Source organism: Hyperolius riggenbachi, chromosome 10 (genome assembly GCF_040937935.1).
Source record: "Hyperolius riggenbachi isolate aHypRig1 chromosome 10, aHypRig1.pri, whole genome shotgun sequence".
Taxonomy (NCBI): domain Eukaryota; kingdom Metazoa; phylum Chordata; class Amphibia; order Anura; family Hyperoliidae; genus Hyperolius; species Hyperolius riggenbachi.
In genome coordinates this window covers 96,535,819-96,553,894 of record NC_090655.1, presented here as the reverse complement: position 1 = coordinate 96,553,894, position 18,076 = coordinate 96,535,819, and the positions used below count along the sequence as shown (strand labels likewise).

The window sequence follows — 18,076 nt, the reverse complement described above, 5'->3', positions numbered from 1 at the left end:
ACATGTTACAGAAAGGGTGAGTCAAGATCGCATGAACAATGCGGCAATCAGTGTAAGGAATAATGAGCTGCATACTGATGTTACTAATAATAGAGAAGAGGGGACCCATATTTATCCAGGGTACCAGGTGACTTTGAATAGGGATGAAAGAGTAATCAATATCTCTAGTAAACAATTAACGCAGGAGGAGTATGCCCTGCTTAATAAAGGATTAGGCTTTGTACCTACATGTGGCATCAAGATGTTTGATGTGAAAGTTGATCTATATAAGTACACCAGAAACATCAATTGGAAAGTGTGGCATAGCCTAAATTGTCCCAGGAGAGACACTGGTACTATTAACCCCCGAGACTACATGGACTCACAGGATATCCCTAAGAGACTTAAATCTAAAAATCAAAATGATCCGCCGCTATCCAGCAGTGCACTGGACCTATTTGAAAAACTAGTTATTAAAGAGACCACTAAGAGGTTGACCACTACAAGTAAAAAACAACATAATCTGACAAGGCAGGAATATGAGGCCCTGAACAAGCTTAAAAGGGACAAATCCATCATTGTAAAAAAGGCTGACAAAGGAGGAGCAATCGTAATTCAAGATCGTAATGATTACATTGCGGAGATAAAACGCCAGCTTGGCGACACTTCGATGTACAGACAACTGCCTGGTGATCCCACTATGAAGTTCAAATCAGAAATTGATATGATATTAGAGGAGGCAGCAGATATGGGTGTCATCAGTAGAGAACTTATGTCAGCACTAAAAAAGGATTCACCTAGGGTACCTGTGTTTTATACGCTGCCCAAGGTGCATAAAGATCTCAGACACCCACCAGGAAGGCCCATAGTGTCTGCTGTGGATTCATTATTGGAACCTTTGGGTGTTCTGATAGACACTTGGTTACAGCCCATTGTAAGATCTGACGAAAGGTGTCTAAGGGATACGACTCAGTTTCTCAACACGTTAAGCCAAATTAATGCCAGAGATACAAGTCTGCTAGTGTCTATGGATGTGATCAATTTGTATAACAACATCATACATAGTGAGGCATTAATATCGGTCCAGGAACGACTGAAAAAGATAGTAGGATCAATAATGAGTTGTTGTCATTTATTAAGACTTTGTTGGAATTCAGTTTGTCTCATGCTTATTTCAGATTTGGTGATGATTTTTATCTGCAGGTCCTCGGGGTGCCAATGGGGGCCCCGTATGCCCCCACGGTAGCTAACATTGTGATGTCTGATTTTGAAATGCAGTATATTTTGGGTGGGGGGGCCCCCACTGGCATCCTGGGATACTGTAGATTCATAGATGATCTATTTTTTGGTTGGACAGGAAGTGAGATAGAGTTGCGCGTGTTTTTTGATGCCTTAAATCAGAAACATAGTACCTTAAAATTTAAAATGGAGTATGGTGACAGCAGCTTACACTTCCTTGATGTTGAGATCAGGAAGGGAGAACATGGTTTTGAAACCAATCTATACAGAAAAAAGACTGATAAGAATGGCTTTCTTTTGGCCAGCAGCTGTCACCCTAGGCCATTGGTGAATGGGCTCCCTAAGAGCCAATATATCAGGGCAAGGAGGATTACCTCCACTGATAATTTATATCACAAACAGGCGCAACTCCTCACTGAGGATTTTGTGAGTAGGGGGTATAACAGAAAGCGATGTGAGGAGTTAGCATTGGAGGTGTCAGGGATGACCAGAGAAATGTTGAGACAATATAAAACTGTTGAATGTGATCAAGTAGACGAAGTAAATTTTGTCACCACATATTGCAGAGAATCTGCAATATTGAGAGAAGTAATGTTGAAATTCTGGCCGGTGATTGAGATGGATCCACAAATTGCTCCAATCTGTAGAGCTCCACCCAGATTTGTGTATAGAAAAGCAAAGTCACTGAGAGACCATTTGGTAAGGGCTGACATTGGTAGGACAGGGGGTGTAGTCCAGAGATTTCTGGGCCCCCCTAAGACAGGGACATTCCCGTGCCTCCACTGCCAGCATTGTAACAACATCATTAAGGGCCCAGAGGTACATCACCCCAGCACAGGAGCAGCTGTCACACTTAGAGATTTTGCCACATGCGACACAAAGGGGGTGGTTTATTATATCAAGTGCCCCTGCGGCCTGGGGTACGTGGGTCAGTCCACAAGGGAAATCAAGATTAGGCTCAACGAACACAAAAGTAACATCCAGGTCCTGAAAAAAGCCAGGGATAGGGGAGAGGACATAAACACAGTGTCCCCCCTGGCACGACATTTTGTCGAGTCAAGACATAGCGTGAGCCAATTAAGATGGCAGATATTGGAAGTTGTATCCTCTCAGGAGGGCAAGCGCCACAGAAACACGCTCCTTAGACGTGAGGCCTACTGGATGGAGTGTTTGGGGACTCAATCACCTGGTGGCTTGAATGAAGACTTTAGTCTCAGATGTTTTCTTTAACAGGTAGCAGTTCTTTACCCTGGAAAGGGTTAACTAGTAACTAAGCATGTGCCCGCCCCCCAATTGTTGGGTGTGGTGTGTTAAGGTGTGTCTATATATGTTGTACTGTCATATCAGAAGCTTGAGCACTTGATAAAGGGCCGATGCCCGAAACGTCATGCTGTCTTATTGTACTGTATATATTTCTGCTATAATGGAATAAACACCAGTGATTTATATCACATCCGTCTGTGGGTCGAGTCCTGGATGGGAATTTCTATGATTGTGGACTTTGAAATTGAGAGGTGTGATGGACCCCTCATCCCAATAGGACTCCCCGTGATCTGCATGATAATATCCTGAGGCCGGTGAACTATCTTGCATAGTATAGTGCCCCAGCATGGCTAGTATAGTGCCCCAGCATGGCTAGTATAGTGCCCAGCATGGCTAGTATAGTGCCCAGCATGGCTAGTATAGTGCCCAGCATGGCTAGTATAGTGCCCAGCATGGCTAGTATAGTGCCCCAGTATGGCTAGTATAGTGCCCAGCATGGCTAGCATAGTTCCCAGCATGGGTAGTATAGTGCCCCAGTATGGCTAGTATAGTGCTCAGCATGGCTAGTATAGTGCCCAGCATGGCTAGTATAGTGCCCCAGGATGGCTAGTATAGTGCTCCACATGGCTAGTATAGTGCCCACCATGGCTAGTATAGTGCCCAGCATGGCTAGTAAAGTGCCCAGTATAGGTAGGTGGTGCCCCCGCGGCCGCCGCTTCTGTTACCTTATGAGCGGGCGTCCGCTTCCGGATTCCCCCAGGCGCCGCTCTCCTTCAGTGTCTCCGATAACAGCAGCGCGTCTTGTGGAGGAGGGAAGGAGTCGGAGCAGCAGCTTCCTGTAGCGGCGATATGCTACACTGCTACCATCGCTGCCCCGCCTCCTTCCCTTCTCTGCAAGACGTGCTGCTGTTATTGGAGATACTGAAGGAGAGCGGTGCCTGGGGGAATCCGTAAGCGACCGGTTTCTCATAAGGCAACAGGAGCGGCGGCAGCGGGGGAGAGGGGTGAGAGGACTGACCCGCCGCGGCCCAGCTGGAAACTGCCAACGGATCGGTGGGCCGTGGCCCGGTGGTTGGGGACTCCTGCTGTAGATGGTTCTGAAAGAATTGTGACCTTGCATGACCAGAATGCTCCCAGGCATGGCTGCCATGCACAGCCAGTCGGAAGCACAATCAAGGAGGCATGTGGATGGGACAGAGCATGCAATCCAGTTGTGTCAGAGCTTTTAAAAAGGGGCCATAGCAGCATGACAGATGGGAGGACAAAGATACTGAGGGGTCATTTATGGCTAGTTCACACTCACATTTGGGCACTTTCAGAAGCATTTTATTCATACTGCCGTTAATCGATTCTGATTGTGTTTTGCAATCTGAGTGTGAACCAGCCCTTACATTTTTGAGAGCTGTCAGAACCCCCCAGGTATGGCAAAATCTTTTTTTTTTCCTGAGTTCAGGCATACTTTACATGACACTCTGGTTGCAACAAATTCCTCTAACCACTTCCCGACCGCCGTATATACAATTGGTGGCCGGAAAGTGGACCCCGCAAGGACCGCCGTATAGACAAATACGGCGGTCCTTTTACGTGCATGGGCGGCGATTGCGTCATTCGTGGTGCGATCGGCCGCCGTGGACTGGCTCTGCCCACCTCGCGCTGTAACCTGCCGGTCGTTCGGAAATGCCGGCGGGTTACTAGCACCCAGATCGCCGCAAACAAAGTGTATAATACACTTTGTAATGTATACAAAGTGTATTATACAGGCTGCCTCTTGCCCTGGTGGTCCCAGTGTCTGAGGGACCACCAGGGCAGGCTGCAGCCACCCTAGACTGCACCCAAGCACACTGATTCCTCCCCCCCCGCCCCCTGATCGCCCACAGCACCCCTCAGACCCCCCCCCTGCCAACCCCCCAGACCACTGTTTGCACCCAATCACCCCCCTAATCGCCCATCAATCACTCCCTGTCACTATCTGTCAACGCAGATCCGATGTCAGATCACCTCCCAAGTGCAGTGTTTTCATCTGTTCTCTACCCTAAACACCCACTAATTACCCATCAATCACCCATCAATCACCCCCTATCACCACCTGTCACTGTTACCCATCAGATCAGACCCTAATCTGCCCCTTGCAGGCACCCAATCACCCGCCTACATGCTCAGGTTGCCCTAAGACCCCCCCTTATCAATTTGACAGTGCAATATTTACATCTGTTCTTCCCTGTAATAACCCACTGATCACCTGTCAATCACCTGTCAATCACCCATCAATCACCCCCTGTCACTGCCACCCATCAATCACCCCCTGTCACTGCCACCCATCAATCAGCCCCTAACCTGCCCCTTGCGGGCAATCTGATCACCCACCCACACCAATAGATCGCCCGCAGATCCGACGTCAGATCACCTCCCAAGTGCAGTGTTTACATCTGTTCTCTACCCTAAACACCCACTAATTACCCATCAATCACCCCCTATCACCACCTGTCACTGTTACCCAACAGATCAGACCCTAATCTGCCCCTTGCGGGCACCCAATCACCCGCCTACACGCTCAGATTGCCCTCAGACCCCCCCCTTATCAATTCGCCAGTGCAATATTTACATCTGTTCTTCCCTGTAATAACCTACTAATCACCTGTCAATCACCCATCAATCAGCCCCTAACCTGCCCGTTGCGGGCAATCTGATCACCCACCCACACTAATAGATCGCCCGCAGATCCGACGTCAGATCACCTTCCAAGTGCAGTGTTTACATCTGTTCTCTACCCTAAACACCCACTAATTACCCATCAATCACCCCCTGTCACTGCTACCTATCAGATTAGACCCCTATCTGCCCCTAGGGCACTCAATCACCCGCCCACACCCTCAGAACGCCCTCAGACCCCAGCCCTGACCACCTCACCAGTGCATTGCTTGCATCTATTCCCCCCTCTAATCACACCTTGAGACACCCATCAATCACCTCCTGTCACCCCCTAGCACACCTACCCATCAGATCAGGCCCTAATTTGCCCCGTGTGGGCTCCTGATCACTCGGCCAAACCCTCAGATTCCCCTCAGACCCCCTTCCGATCACCTCCCCGGTGCATTGATTGCATCTATTTTCCCCTCTAACCACCCCCTGAGACACCCATCAATCACCTCCTGTCACCCCCCTAGCACTCCTATCCATCAGATCAGGCCCAATACAACCTGTCATCTAAAAGGCCACCCTGCTTATGACCGGTTCCACAAAATTCGCCCCCTCATAGACCAGCTGTCATCAAAATTTGCAGATGCGTATACCCCTGAACAGTCATTTTGAGACTCCAGGTTTTTGAGGTTTCCAGACTACTTACGGTTTTTGGCCAGGGCGGTATAGGAACCCCACAAGTGACTCCATTTAAAAAAAAACACACCAAGGTATTCTGTTAGGTGTATGACAAGTTCATAGAAGATTTTATTATTTGTCAAAAGTTAGCGGAAATTGATTTTTATTGTTTTTTTTTTTCACAAAGTGTCATTTTTCACTAACTTGTGACAAAAAATAAAATCTTCTATGAACTCGCCATACACCTAACGGAATACCTTGGGGTGTCTTCTTTCTAAAATGGGGTCACTTGTGGGGTTCCTTTACTGCCCTGGCATTTTACGGCTCTAAACCGTGAGGAGTAGTCTAGAAAACAAATGCCTCAAAATGACCTGTGAATAGGACGTTGGGCCCCTTAGCGCACCTAGGCTGCAAAAAAGTGTCACACATGTGGTACGGCCGTACTCAGGAAAAGTAATATAATGTGTTTTGCAGTGTATTTTTACACATACCCATGCTGAGGGGGAGAAATCTCTCTGTAAATGGACAATTGTGTGTAAAAAAAAATCAAACAATTGTCATTTACAGAGATATTTCTCCCACCTAGCATGGGTATGTGTAAAAATAAACCCCAAAACACGTTATACTACTCCTGAGTACGGCGGTACCACATGTGTGGCACTTTTTTACACCCTAAGTACGCTAAGGGGCCCAAAGTCCAATGAGTACCTTTAGGATTTCACAGGTCATTTTGCGACATTTGGTTTCAAGACTACTCCTCACGGTTTAGGGCCCCTAAAATGCCAGGGCAGTATAGGAACCCCACAAATGACCCCATTCTAGAAAGAAGACATCCAAAGGTATTCCGTTAGGAGTATGGTGAGTTCATAGAAGATTTTATTTTTTGTCACAAGTTAGCGGAAAATGACACTTTGTGAAAAAAACAATTAAAATCAATTTCCGCTAACTTGCGACAAAAAATAAACTCTTCTATGAACTCACCATACTCCTAACGGAATACCTTGGGGTGTCTTCTTTCTAAAATGGGGTCATTAGTGGGGTTCCTATACTGCCCTGGCATTTTAGGGGCCCTAAACCGTGAGGAGTAGTCTTGAAACAAAAATGACCTGTGAAATCCTAAAGGTACTCATTGGACTTTGGGTCCCTTAGCGCAGTTAGGGTGCAAAAAAATGCCACACATGTGGAATTGCCGTACTCAGGAGAAGTAGTATAATGTGTTTGGGGTGTATGTTTACACATACCCATGCTGGGTGGGAGAAATCTCTCTGTAAATGGACAATTGTGTGTAAAAAAAATCAAACAATTGTCATTTATAGAGATATTTCTCCCACCCAGCATGGGTATGTGTAAAAATATACCCCAAAACACATTATACTACTTCTCCTGAGTACGGCAATACCACGTGTGGCACTTTTTTGCAGCCTAACTGCGCTAAGGGGCCCAAAGTCCAATAAGCACCTTTAGGCTTTACAGGGGTGCTTACAATTTAGCATCCCCCAAAATGTCAGGACAGTAAACACACCCCAAAAATGACCCCATTTTGGAAAGTTGATACTTCAAGGTATTCAGAGAGGAGCATAGTGAGTCCGTAGCAGATTTCATTTTTTTTTGTCGCAAGTTAGAAGAAATGGAATTTTTTTTTTTTGTCACAAAGTGTCATTTTCCGCTTACTTGTGACAAAAAATAATATCTTCTATGAACTCACTTTGCCTCTCAGTGAATACTTTGGGATGTCTTCTTTCGAAAATGGGGTCAGTTGAGGGGTATTTATACTATCCTGGAATTCTAGCCCCTCATGAAACAAGACAGGTGGTCAGAAAAGTCAGAGAGGCTGGAAAATGGGAAAATTCACTTTTTGCACCATAGTTTGTAAACGTTATAACTTTTACCCAAACCAATAAATATAGGCTGAATGGGTTTTTTTTATCAAAAAAATGTTTGTCCACATTTTTCGCGCTGCATGTATACAGAAATTTTACTTTATTTGAAAAATGTCAGCACAGAAAGTTAAAAAAATAATTTTTTTGACAAAATTCATGTCTTTTTTGATGAATATAATAAAAAGTAAAAATCGCAGCAGCAATCAAATAGCACCAAAAGAAAGCTTTATTAGTGACAAGAAAAGGAGCCAAAATTCATTTAGGTGGTAGGTTGTATGAGCGAGCAATAAACCATGAAAGCTGCAGTGGTCTGAATGGAAAAAAGTGCCTGGTCCTTAAGGGGGGTAAAGCCCACGGTCCTCAAGTGGTTAAATAAGTGAGCGTTGCCTTAAAGCATAACTAAACTGAAATGTGACATAAGGAGACAAACATATGTACATATAGTACCAAAATCTGTTTGTATAGTACACCTGTTCAAACAAGCCTAAATTTGCTTTACTTATAATTTAATGCACACTGCTTCATCCCCCTTGTCTACTCCCCCAGTGACTCCACCCCACTACCCCCTAGATTGTAAGCTTGCAAGGGCAGAGACCTCAAACTTGTATTTCCTGTTCCTGTGCATTTTATCAAATGAACATCCATCAGTATTGGTAATGTTTTTCAAACTACACATCATAGTTGTTGTTGTTGTTATTATTATTATATGTAATATATGTACATTTTCACTATTTATGGGCGGATACATTTATCTGTCATTTAACCACATTTAGAAAAAAATCTCTATTGTAGTTTTTGAGAAAATCAATTTTAAACTTACTAGGTCTTTTTGAAAAAAAAATATCCAATTTTGACCACTGTTCACCTGAACATACCAACAAATTTGGGAATTATAGTATGGATGAATAAGTCAGCAGTATTCTTCAGTGTAATTTTGCCAAATTTGTGCCATAAAATGATTTTGAAAATGTTTTTGGTCAAAGTCCAAATCTATTTTTGGGTCAACTATAAGGGCAACACAAATTCAAGCAACAACACTAGACCCAAATGTTTGAGTGACAAAGCTTGCTATGAGGTTTGACAGCACACAAGTCATGAAATACAAAACATGGCTTAAGCATCCCTCTAGCTCATTCTTCACAACTTGATTGTAAGGGATGTATAATGTGTTTTGCCTTGCTCTTAAGTACGGCGATTCTGTTCTTAAATTAGCTAGCTGACTGCAGACTAAGTTGGAGGGCATTCCATTTGTCCTAACAATTTTCTTTAAATCCCGTTCCACCCCCTCTCTTTTTTATCCTTCATTATTTGCCATTAGTTCTTTAATTTTCTGACTAGCTTTTAACATCCTGTCAGACACCCATTAAAGCGAACCTAAACTAAGAAGGATATGGATTTTTCCTTTTAAAATAATACCAGTTGCCTGACTCTCCTGCTGATCCTGTGTCTCCAATACTTTTAGCCACAGCCCCTGAACAAGCATGCAGATCAGGTGCTCTGACTGAAGTCAGACTGGATTAGCTGCATGCTTGTTTCAGGGTGTGATTCAGCCACTATTGCAGTCACAGAGATCAGCTGGACTGCCAGGCAACTGGTATTTTTTAACAGGAAACATCCATATCACTCTCAGTTAAGGTTCCCTTTAACTCTAATTTTTACTATTGCTCCTAATACTCTGTGCAATTTTTGTGCTGGGTTTATACATTGCTTTATATATTGTCACCTCTGGGAGATTTATGCTGTTGCTGTCTGCATTTTTGAAAATTTAAACAGACCTTGAGAAATAAGAAAAAAAAAAATACAATGTCCTATATTATAGAAGGAATACAATATAGTGACAGTTCATATTCAAATTTCCGGCCAAAAGAATGACACATAAAGGGTATCTTATGTGGAATAATGACATACCTTTTTATTCAAACGACAATGCAGTGTTGAATATTTCCTATAATGCAGTATCTTGACCTACATCTTACAAATGTAAAATATGTTCCCTTCAGTAACATATTTTGAAGACTGATGTGTCAGGAGAATTGAAAGAAAAGCAATATGACAGATAGTAAAGGTTTATAACCAGGAAAAAAATGGAAAAATGCATGAAGTCCAAATGGTTTTGTATTAAGATTTTATAGTGTAGCACATTTAAGAGGTTTGCATTAAACGTAATACCTTTTAATCTTCATGTTTACTATTTACCTGCATCAGTGTTTTACTTCAGCTAACATCTGGAAAATATGCCTGAAGAAGGGGAATAGGTCCCTGAAAACTTACATAATTTAATTTTATCAGTTAGCCATTAAAAGGTATTACTTTTACAAAACTTAGGTTTTTTTCTACCTACTTAATTTGTTTGGCTAACATGGTACAGAAACGTTTTTGCAAAAGTGTCTGGGCTGGGACATCAAATAAGCTCATTAGTGAAAAATTCCAAAAAATGTAACGCATTTTATGGTTTAACTCAAACCTCTTAAATGTGCTACACTATAAAATCTTAATACAAAACCATTTGGACTTCATGCATTTTTCCATTTTTTTTCCTGGTTATAAACTTTTACTATCTGTCATATTGCTTTTCTTTCAATTCTCCTGACACATCAGTCTTCAAAATAATGTACAAATAATGTACTATCATTTTAGAACACTTGGGCATTGATAGTATACCTTTAAGGGTCCTTTCACACTGCATCACTGTTTGTTTGTAGCATAATTCTGCATGTTAACTCACAGCGTATACATTTCTATGGGGCTGCTCACGTCTCAGCATGCTGCATGCAGGCTTTGAATTAAAGGCTTTGCCCAGTCTCTATTGCAGTTCGTGTACATTATAACACATGCATTGTGCACAGTGTGAATCCAGCCTAAGGAGGCAAAGCACAAGGGCCACTATATGAGGATACAGCACAGGAGCCACAGCCACAGTACAGAGTTAGTATAAGGTGGCATAGTACAAGGGCCACTGTAGTGGGGGCAAAGCAGGGGGCCAAAAAAAAGGGAGAGCAACACAGTGACCAGTGTAAGGGAGAAGTATCTATATATAGAAGCACTATATTGGGGACAATATTCTATACTAGGTAGTACAATGGGGGACACTTTAATCGCAGCAACTAAAAAAATAGACAGGTGGAATGGGAAGATACAACAGTAGTACCACAGCAGTTTCATTGTTACTATTGTTACTCTTCAAGGGGAAAAAGTACACAATGCAGCCAAGATACACCTGTCTATAGAGAAAGAGATTGTGTGTGTTTTCCTTTTTTCTCTTCTGTGCACTTTAAAATGTATAGCACAAAACATCTTGGAAAGAAATGGGACACAAAGAAAGTCTAATTATCTACCTCCCCTGAAAAAAAATGTAGGTGTTCTAAGAAGTGATAAAGCTATTGCTGAATCCATAGAGATATAGCTGAAACATAGCTGCCCTGGTCCTTAAAGCAGAACCAAACTAAACAGTTTTTTTAATTCAAAATATTTAGTTGCAGCACTCTGACACATACAAAGATAAATAAACACTCCTTCAAGCCTATGAGCATTTCAGTGCATGCTTTTCACCCTTCTCTTTTAACTAAGGTTATACAGGTGGCAGCCATTAGCAATTCCTCCTTTGCCGGACACCTCCTACTCCACCAGTTTGCCGGATTCTGTCCCGGCAATATGAAAAGAAGGGTGGGGTTCCTACAATAAATGTAAAATATTTTATATTTGTCATCATGCAGCTGAAAAAAGGCTGCTATTTATTATTATAATTTAGAGAATAGATTTTATTTCCGAAATCTTGTATTTTTAATTTGGGTCCGCTTTAAGGTGTAAATCTCCAGGACAGGTGCCATGTAGTTAAATAGTAAAGGTTTAAAAATGAAGTCTTAGGGCACTACACTATTAAGGCTCTATCAAGCACAATATAATGCTGGGTATACACGGTACGTTTCTGTACCGTGTATCGACATGCTGATCCGGTCAGCTGATAATATTCAGCTGGTCCGATCACGCTGCTCGACACCCGCCCGCTCGATCCCCACCGGCGGACAATGGCAGGAAATCGAGCAGCTGATAAGGAGCGCTGGCGGGGATGAGCAGTAATCGATCCGCAGGGACGCCGCGGGAGTCAGACGTGTATTTGCAGCATAAGAACCTCTTAGGAAGTAAGAGTCATTAAAAGTATCTGACAAAGTCTGTAGCTTGTAACATTAATGCATCAAAAGCGTGTTTATTTGTAGCAATTTAAGGAGAGGTTGACAATGAATGATAGGAAAAAAAAACAATAAAGAGGAAAATACCCCAGGGCCTGGGGTACATATGACTTGGTTTAAAGTATCAAGCTAAGCAATTGCTGAATACTGGCACTCTGCTATTTCAGTTTAGCAATGAGATTTTCTCACTCAGTGATTACCTAACCCAAAATTATCTCACCAATTCCACTTACTGATACCATCCCCTTAAAGGAATACTGTAGGGGGGGGTCTGGGGAAAATGAGTCGAACTTACCCGGCGCAGTGGTTTTCAGACTTTAAAGTCTGAAATTCCAGAAGTGAATCAGAGGCAGGGCCGGAGCATCGGTGAGTGGCTGCGCGGGCACAGGATTCTGCGGGGGACCATTAGAAGCCCCGGGTAAGTTCAACTCACTTTCCACCGACCCCCTACAGTATTCCTTTAAACATGTCTAAACCTAGTAACCCTTAAAGTAACCCTTTCTTGACCGATAAACGTAACCTTTAAACCATAAGAAATTATGCAAATATATAATTTTTTACTTAATTTATTGGTCCATTTTTAAATGGCCTACATTTGCATACAATTTGAATAATCCTTTATAATTTGGAAATATTTGCATCTCATTGACCGTCCATCCATAGTCTCAATGACAGCTCTTGCATTGATTAGGATTAAAAAAAAAACTCACGGGCATCCCCATCCTACCTTCAACAGCAAAGTTAGAGACATAATAGTAGCAGTTCAGGAAAAGAAAATCCAAAATCAATTACGTTGATAAAGGGTTGCCCTCTCAAAAAGCAAAAAACAAAAAAAAAACACCTTGTAAACTCAATTATTATTGTTTAGTAGTTATATAGTGTTGACATCTTCCACCGCACTTTACAGAGTATATAGTCTTGTCACTAACTGGCCCTCCGAGGGGGGCTCACTATCTAATCCCTATTATAGTCAAATGTCCACTGTAGTCTAGGGCCAATTTAGAGGAAAGACAATTGCTTTATCTGTATGTTTTTGGAATCTGGAAGGAAACACACACAGATACACGGAGAACATACAAAATCCTTGTAGATACAGCCCTGGCCGGGATTCAAACTGGGGACCTAGTGGGGCAAGGCAAGAATGCTATTCACTATACTGCTGCTGTGAGCTGCTGGAAGGAAAATACCTTAAGGTTTAAAGCTGGGTCTACACGGCACAATGTGTCTTTTCAATCGAGCCGCTGGTGCGGCTCGATTGATAAGATCCAACAGGTCCGATTTTGCCGCACCCGATTCTCCGCTCGTTCCCCGCAAGCGAACAATAGTGGGTAATCGAGCAGAAGATAAGCGGCGCCGGCGGGGACGAGGGGGGATCGAATACAACGCACGCGCGGACAAGCAGGGACGCAGCGGGTACGCGAGGGGATGCGCCAGAGTCGATCCGGCGGCTAATCGAGCTGCCAGATTGCTCCGTGTAGACCCGGCTTAAAACAATGTGTTCAGCATCCTTCAGTGTATGTCCCTTGGCCTTATGTGTATTAGATACAAAGGACTTTCAATTTTCAGAGCTACATTTTCTATGAAATAAATAATATGACAATGCATGAAATAATAACACTAGTATATTATGTAGCTAAGAAGTGAGGTTTCTCCCATTTCTTCAGCATCAAAAAAAAGCAAAACATTATTTTACTTTAAGAGTTTGAAAAATTACTGGAGTTCTATAATTGTGTTAATGCTATTAAATTATCATATGTGCTTCAAAAATGGTTTGAAAAGCCCTGTAAAAGCAATAATAAATGTGCTACTTGCAATCAAACAAATAGTACAATTATGTTGGTGACTTGAGGGCAGATTCATCAAAAGGGTGAATATTTTTCTCAGATTATTAAACTAACATGTAATGCCACTGGGCTTATTAATTAAATACTGACATTCAGAGCGAACTGTCTGCGTGTGCTGAATAACATTGCATAGTGTTATGTTTTACTTTTACATTTCTGCAAGTAAAGAAATTGAATTTTATAATGTCTAGAACTTACTGTTATGATGCTCTCGCCTGGTAGCATATCTGTAAAGATTTTAATATTATAGGAAATATTGGAGAATGTCGGAGCATTGTCATTTGCGTCAATAATGAAAATGTTGACATTGACTGGAGAGCTTTCTTGGGTTCCATCAGAAGCCACTATCTGAAGAGAAAAAAAAATATGATATTGTTATTTTTGTGGTTAGCTAAATGTAGGTTAAATGTATTCAATAGCATTTGTCTAGGTTTTTTTTTTTTCTTTTTTTTTTGTCATACGTTCGAGCTATCCAATAGTATTTCTTTTTTTCTCTGAGAACTGCAACTCTAGTGAATGTATGTGGAGTATGAGAAGGGGAAGCTGCTGTGTTCAGCAATAGTAGTAGTACTTTTTGAGGCATTGTTACAGGGTCCATGCCCCCATGCCTACAGTCCATTATGTACCAACCTATTATAAGAAAAAAGATAGCATCAAGCTATAGATAGCTGCACAGAAGTACATAAGTAGACTGATCAGTGAATCATTGAATCATTATGGCTGCTTCATTTAGCAGAAAAGACTGCCATATTTAATCCTTTCCAATGCCAGTTATCCCTGCTGTTCTTCTGCCACCAATACTTTAAAGGGAACCTGAAGTTAAAAGGACATGGATGCTGATATTTATTTCATTTTAAACAATACCGGTTGCCTGGTTGTCCCTGCTGGTCCTTTGCTTCTTGTACTTTTAGCCATAGACTGTGAACAAGTATGCACATCAGATGTCTATGAAAAAAAATCTGAAAGCGCCATTAGCTGCATGCTTATTTCAGCACTACGATTCAGACACTAATGAATCTAGAAAGATCAGCAAGATAGCCAAGCAACTGGCATTGTTTAAACACTTAAGCAGGCCATACACTGGCCCGATTTGCGCCCGTTTCGACAGCAGATTCGATCACTGGGATCGAATCTGCTGCCAATCGTTCACGCTACACGCCGAATTTCGATCCATTTCGTCCGATCCCGTCGATCGTGCCGTGCGGAAAATAACCGTCGATCGCCCGCGGGTAAAGAGCGCATCGCTAGCGGCGTTCGAGTGCCCGACGACCGACGCAATAGAGCCCGCATACATTACCTGCTCCGCCGGCGCGACTGCAGTCTCCCGGTCACCGCTGCTCTGTCTGCGCTCTGGTCTCCAGGTCCGGCATGCCTCACTTCTTCTAGCCCGGCAGGAAGTTTAAACAGTAGAGCGCCCTCTACTGTTTAAACTTCCTGCCGGGCTAGAAGAAGTGAGGCATGCCGGACCTGGAGACCAGAGCGCAGACAGAGCAGCGGTGACCGGGGGACTGGAGTCGCACCGGCGGAGCAGGTAATGTATGCGGGCGGGCGGGGGCAGCAGCAGCAGCACCATCACAACAGATTGTGAACGGTTTCAGGCTGAAATCGGTTCACAATCTGTTTGCTGTAAAGGTGGCCATACGATCCCTCTCTGATCAGATTCGATCAGAGAGGGATCTATCTGTTGGTCGAATCTGATGGCAAATCGACCAGTGTATGGCCACCTTTAGGCCCATATGCATTTAACTTTTTCACCTGAGTTATCTCCTAGGAGATAATTTTCATCTTCTCTTTAAACTAACTTTTGAGCATTTTACAATTGAAAAACTACCCAAAAGTGGTTGAAAAAGTAATATAAAATGTATTTTTAGTATTTTTTTGCTTGCTGGTGGCTTAAAAGGCATTTAATGACAAGTTGTGAAAATATCACCTATGAGAAAACCCAGGAGAAAAAGTGAATTGCATATGGCCCTTAGTGTCAAGACAAGACAAAACGTTTATATTTTGCTTTTCTCCTGACGGACTCAAAGCGCCAGAGCTGCAGCAACTAGGTGTGTGTGTGTGTGTGTGTGTGTGTGTGTGTGTGTGTGTGTGTGTGTGTGTGTGTGTGTGTGTGTGTGTGTGTGTGTTACAAGTGCACATGTGGCACTTATATATTGTCAATAGGCAGGTGAGAAAAGCTTAAAGAAAACCTGAACTGAAAATTAAAAGTCAAAATAAGCATACACAAGTCATACTTACCTTCCATGTAGTCTACTCCTCAGTGTCTTTCTCCTGTCCCGCGTCCTGTTTGTTCACTGTGATCAAGGGAATTTTCCGTTCTCCATTTTGAAAATAGCCATTACCCACAACAGCTTTCTGGTCAGCACACAGTTAAACTGTAACATTGCCCACTTGAGCCATAGGGAAACATTGACATTACCTGGTACATGAGTTTTCCTCTCAGCTATAACTGACAGCAACTGATATTTTACTGACAGCAACTGATATATTTCAGATCTGACAAAATATTGTCAGAAATGGAAGCGATTATTGTCAGAAGAAAATGGTGAGCTTCTGAGAGGAACTCATGGCAAGGTAACTTTATAATGTTCATTTGAAGTTACCTAATGTGTTTATTTTAAATATTTTTACTCAGTACAGGTTCTCTTTAAGGAAGGTAATGCTGTGCCACACAGGATATACCTTGTGAGGTATTGTGAGGAGAATACAGAACCGTGCCTGAGCTCTTATACAGCTTGCCTTAATGTATTCATATGTATAAGATAATTCAGTAAATGATTCAAATCCTCTGCCATATATGTCTCATTTTTTTTCTTTCTTAAATAATTGGACTATTAGCATGCAGAAAACTATAGTAACTGGATACCCACTGATGTTAGCCTTCAAACACTGAGATCCTCACAAGCTTAGACTATCATAGTGGTATTAAGGGCATGTCAAGCAAAATAATTGCATCAGTTCCAGAATCCTCTGTAAAATGCATACAGAAAAATAATATATAGATTTTACCCATTTTTCAGAGCTATAAGACTGCGAGTTGCAAAATGCTGTAGGACAAACCTGAGGATTTAGTTTTTTCCCTTCCAGATTTGATCTTATTATTGATTTTATCAAAGTCAATCTAGTGAAAAATAATTTGCAGCTGTGTTTCCTCCTCTTCTGTGAGAGAAAAAGACATGCATACTATACTAGAAAAAAATACAAGCACTAGAAGCATTTGAAGTAAACCAAATGTTCTCTTTCAGCAACTTATTATTTATTATTTATTTATTTGTTGTATTTATAAAGCGCCAACATATTACGCAGCGCTGGACATTAATTTAGGTTACAGACAATATTTAGGGGTGACAAACAGCAATATGACAATACAGGAATAATAGAAAACCAGATCACACAGCACAGTATGAGTACAAGGTAATGCTTAGTCAGTCACTGGATGGGAGCATGGAGTTAGGCAAGTTAGGTTCAACTGTTTAAGCCACTGCATGTTTTTTTTGTTTTTTTTTTATTACCATTTCTCATAATAATTGTTAGAAATGGACTAAAAAGCAGTAAAACAACTTAATTACCAAGTTAGATTAATATAATTTGCCTGCAACACATTATGAATGCACAAATATGCATTCTGGGTTCCCCATTTGTTCACAGGCTGGACCAATGAAAATGGCTCAGCCTGTGAACCAATGGGGAGCCCCAGCGACTGATTCAAAGATGCTTTGCCGGAACTCTGTTATTAGCGAGTGTAATTATAGTAACTCGTACACTGTAATTACACAGCGGGGACTTGCGGCGAGATGCGGCGGCCGGCGGGTGTAAAGCGGCTGTAAGAAAATTGCTTACAATTAACTTTGTAGCTACGTGAGGGGTTGCGGGGACGAGCAGGGGCCGGCGGGGAGCTCTGGGGGTCTCCTTATTAAAGGAGACCCCCAGATGCCGAGGCGATGACGCGCGTTAGCATGTTTAGACCTGATTTTTGCAGGTCTAAGCTAATGCTCATTTCTGCCGGAAAGCATCGCTTCCCAGAGGCATGCAAAGTGCAATAGGATAGGGTGTAAGGAACTTGCTGGGCGAGAATATCGCTCAAGCGAGTTCTTTTAGCACCCTGCCTAGTGCTAAATACAATTGGATCAGGCGACTTTATAGTCGCCTGATTATCGGACTCACCAGTGTTTAACGCTGGCGAGTCTGACAATTGCATCAGGCCCATTGTAGCACAAGTATCCCTCAATCATGGTTCCTACAGCTAGGTTTTAAAGTTCTCCTCACTTTATGGGGATACAAAATAGATTTATGGTTGGTTCTAACAGGCTTCAGCTGGCATGTCAGTCAAATGCTTTTCTGCAAGCATGCAGTTAAGCTTTTGACA

The 18,076-nt window shown here is 42.4% G+C and overlaps 1 protein-coding gene across 1 annotated transcript in view; it reads right to left on the bottom strand.

Annotated features, from left to right (window-relative positions):
* Positions 1 to 18,076, bottom strand: part of PCDH15 (protocadherin related 15) — a 1,564,441-nt gene that overhangs the window by 700,997 nt on the left and 845,368 nt on the right. The window contains exon 14 of the mRNA XM_068257852.1: positions 13,906 to 14,055. Within this exon, the coding sequence (XP_068113953.1) occupies positions 13,906 to 14,055 (150 nt within the window). The remainder of the gene's footprint in view (positions 1 to 13,905; positions 14,056 to 18,076) is intronic.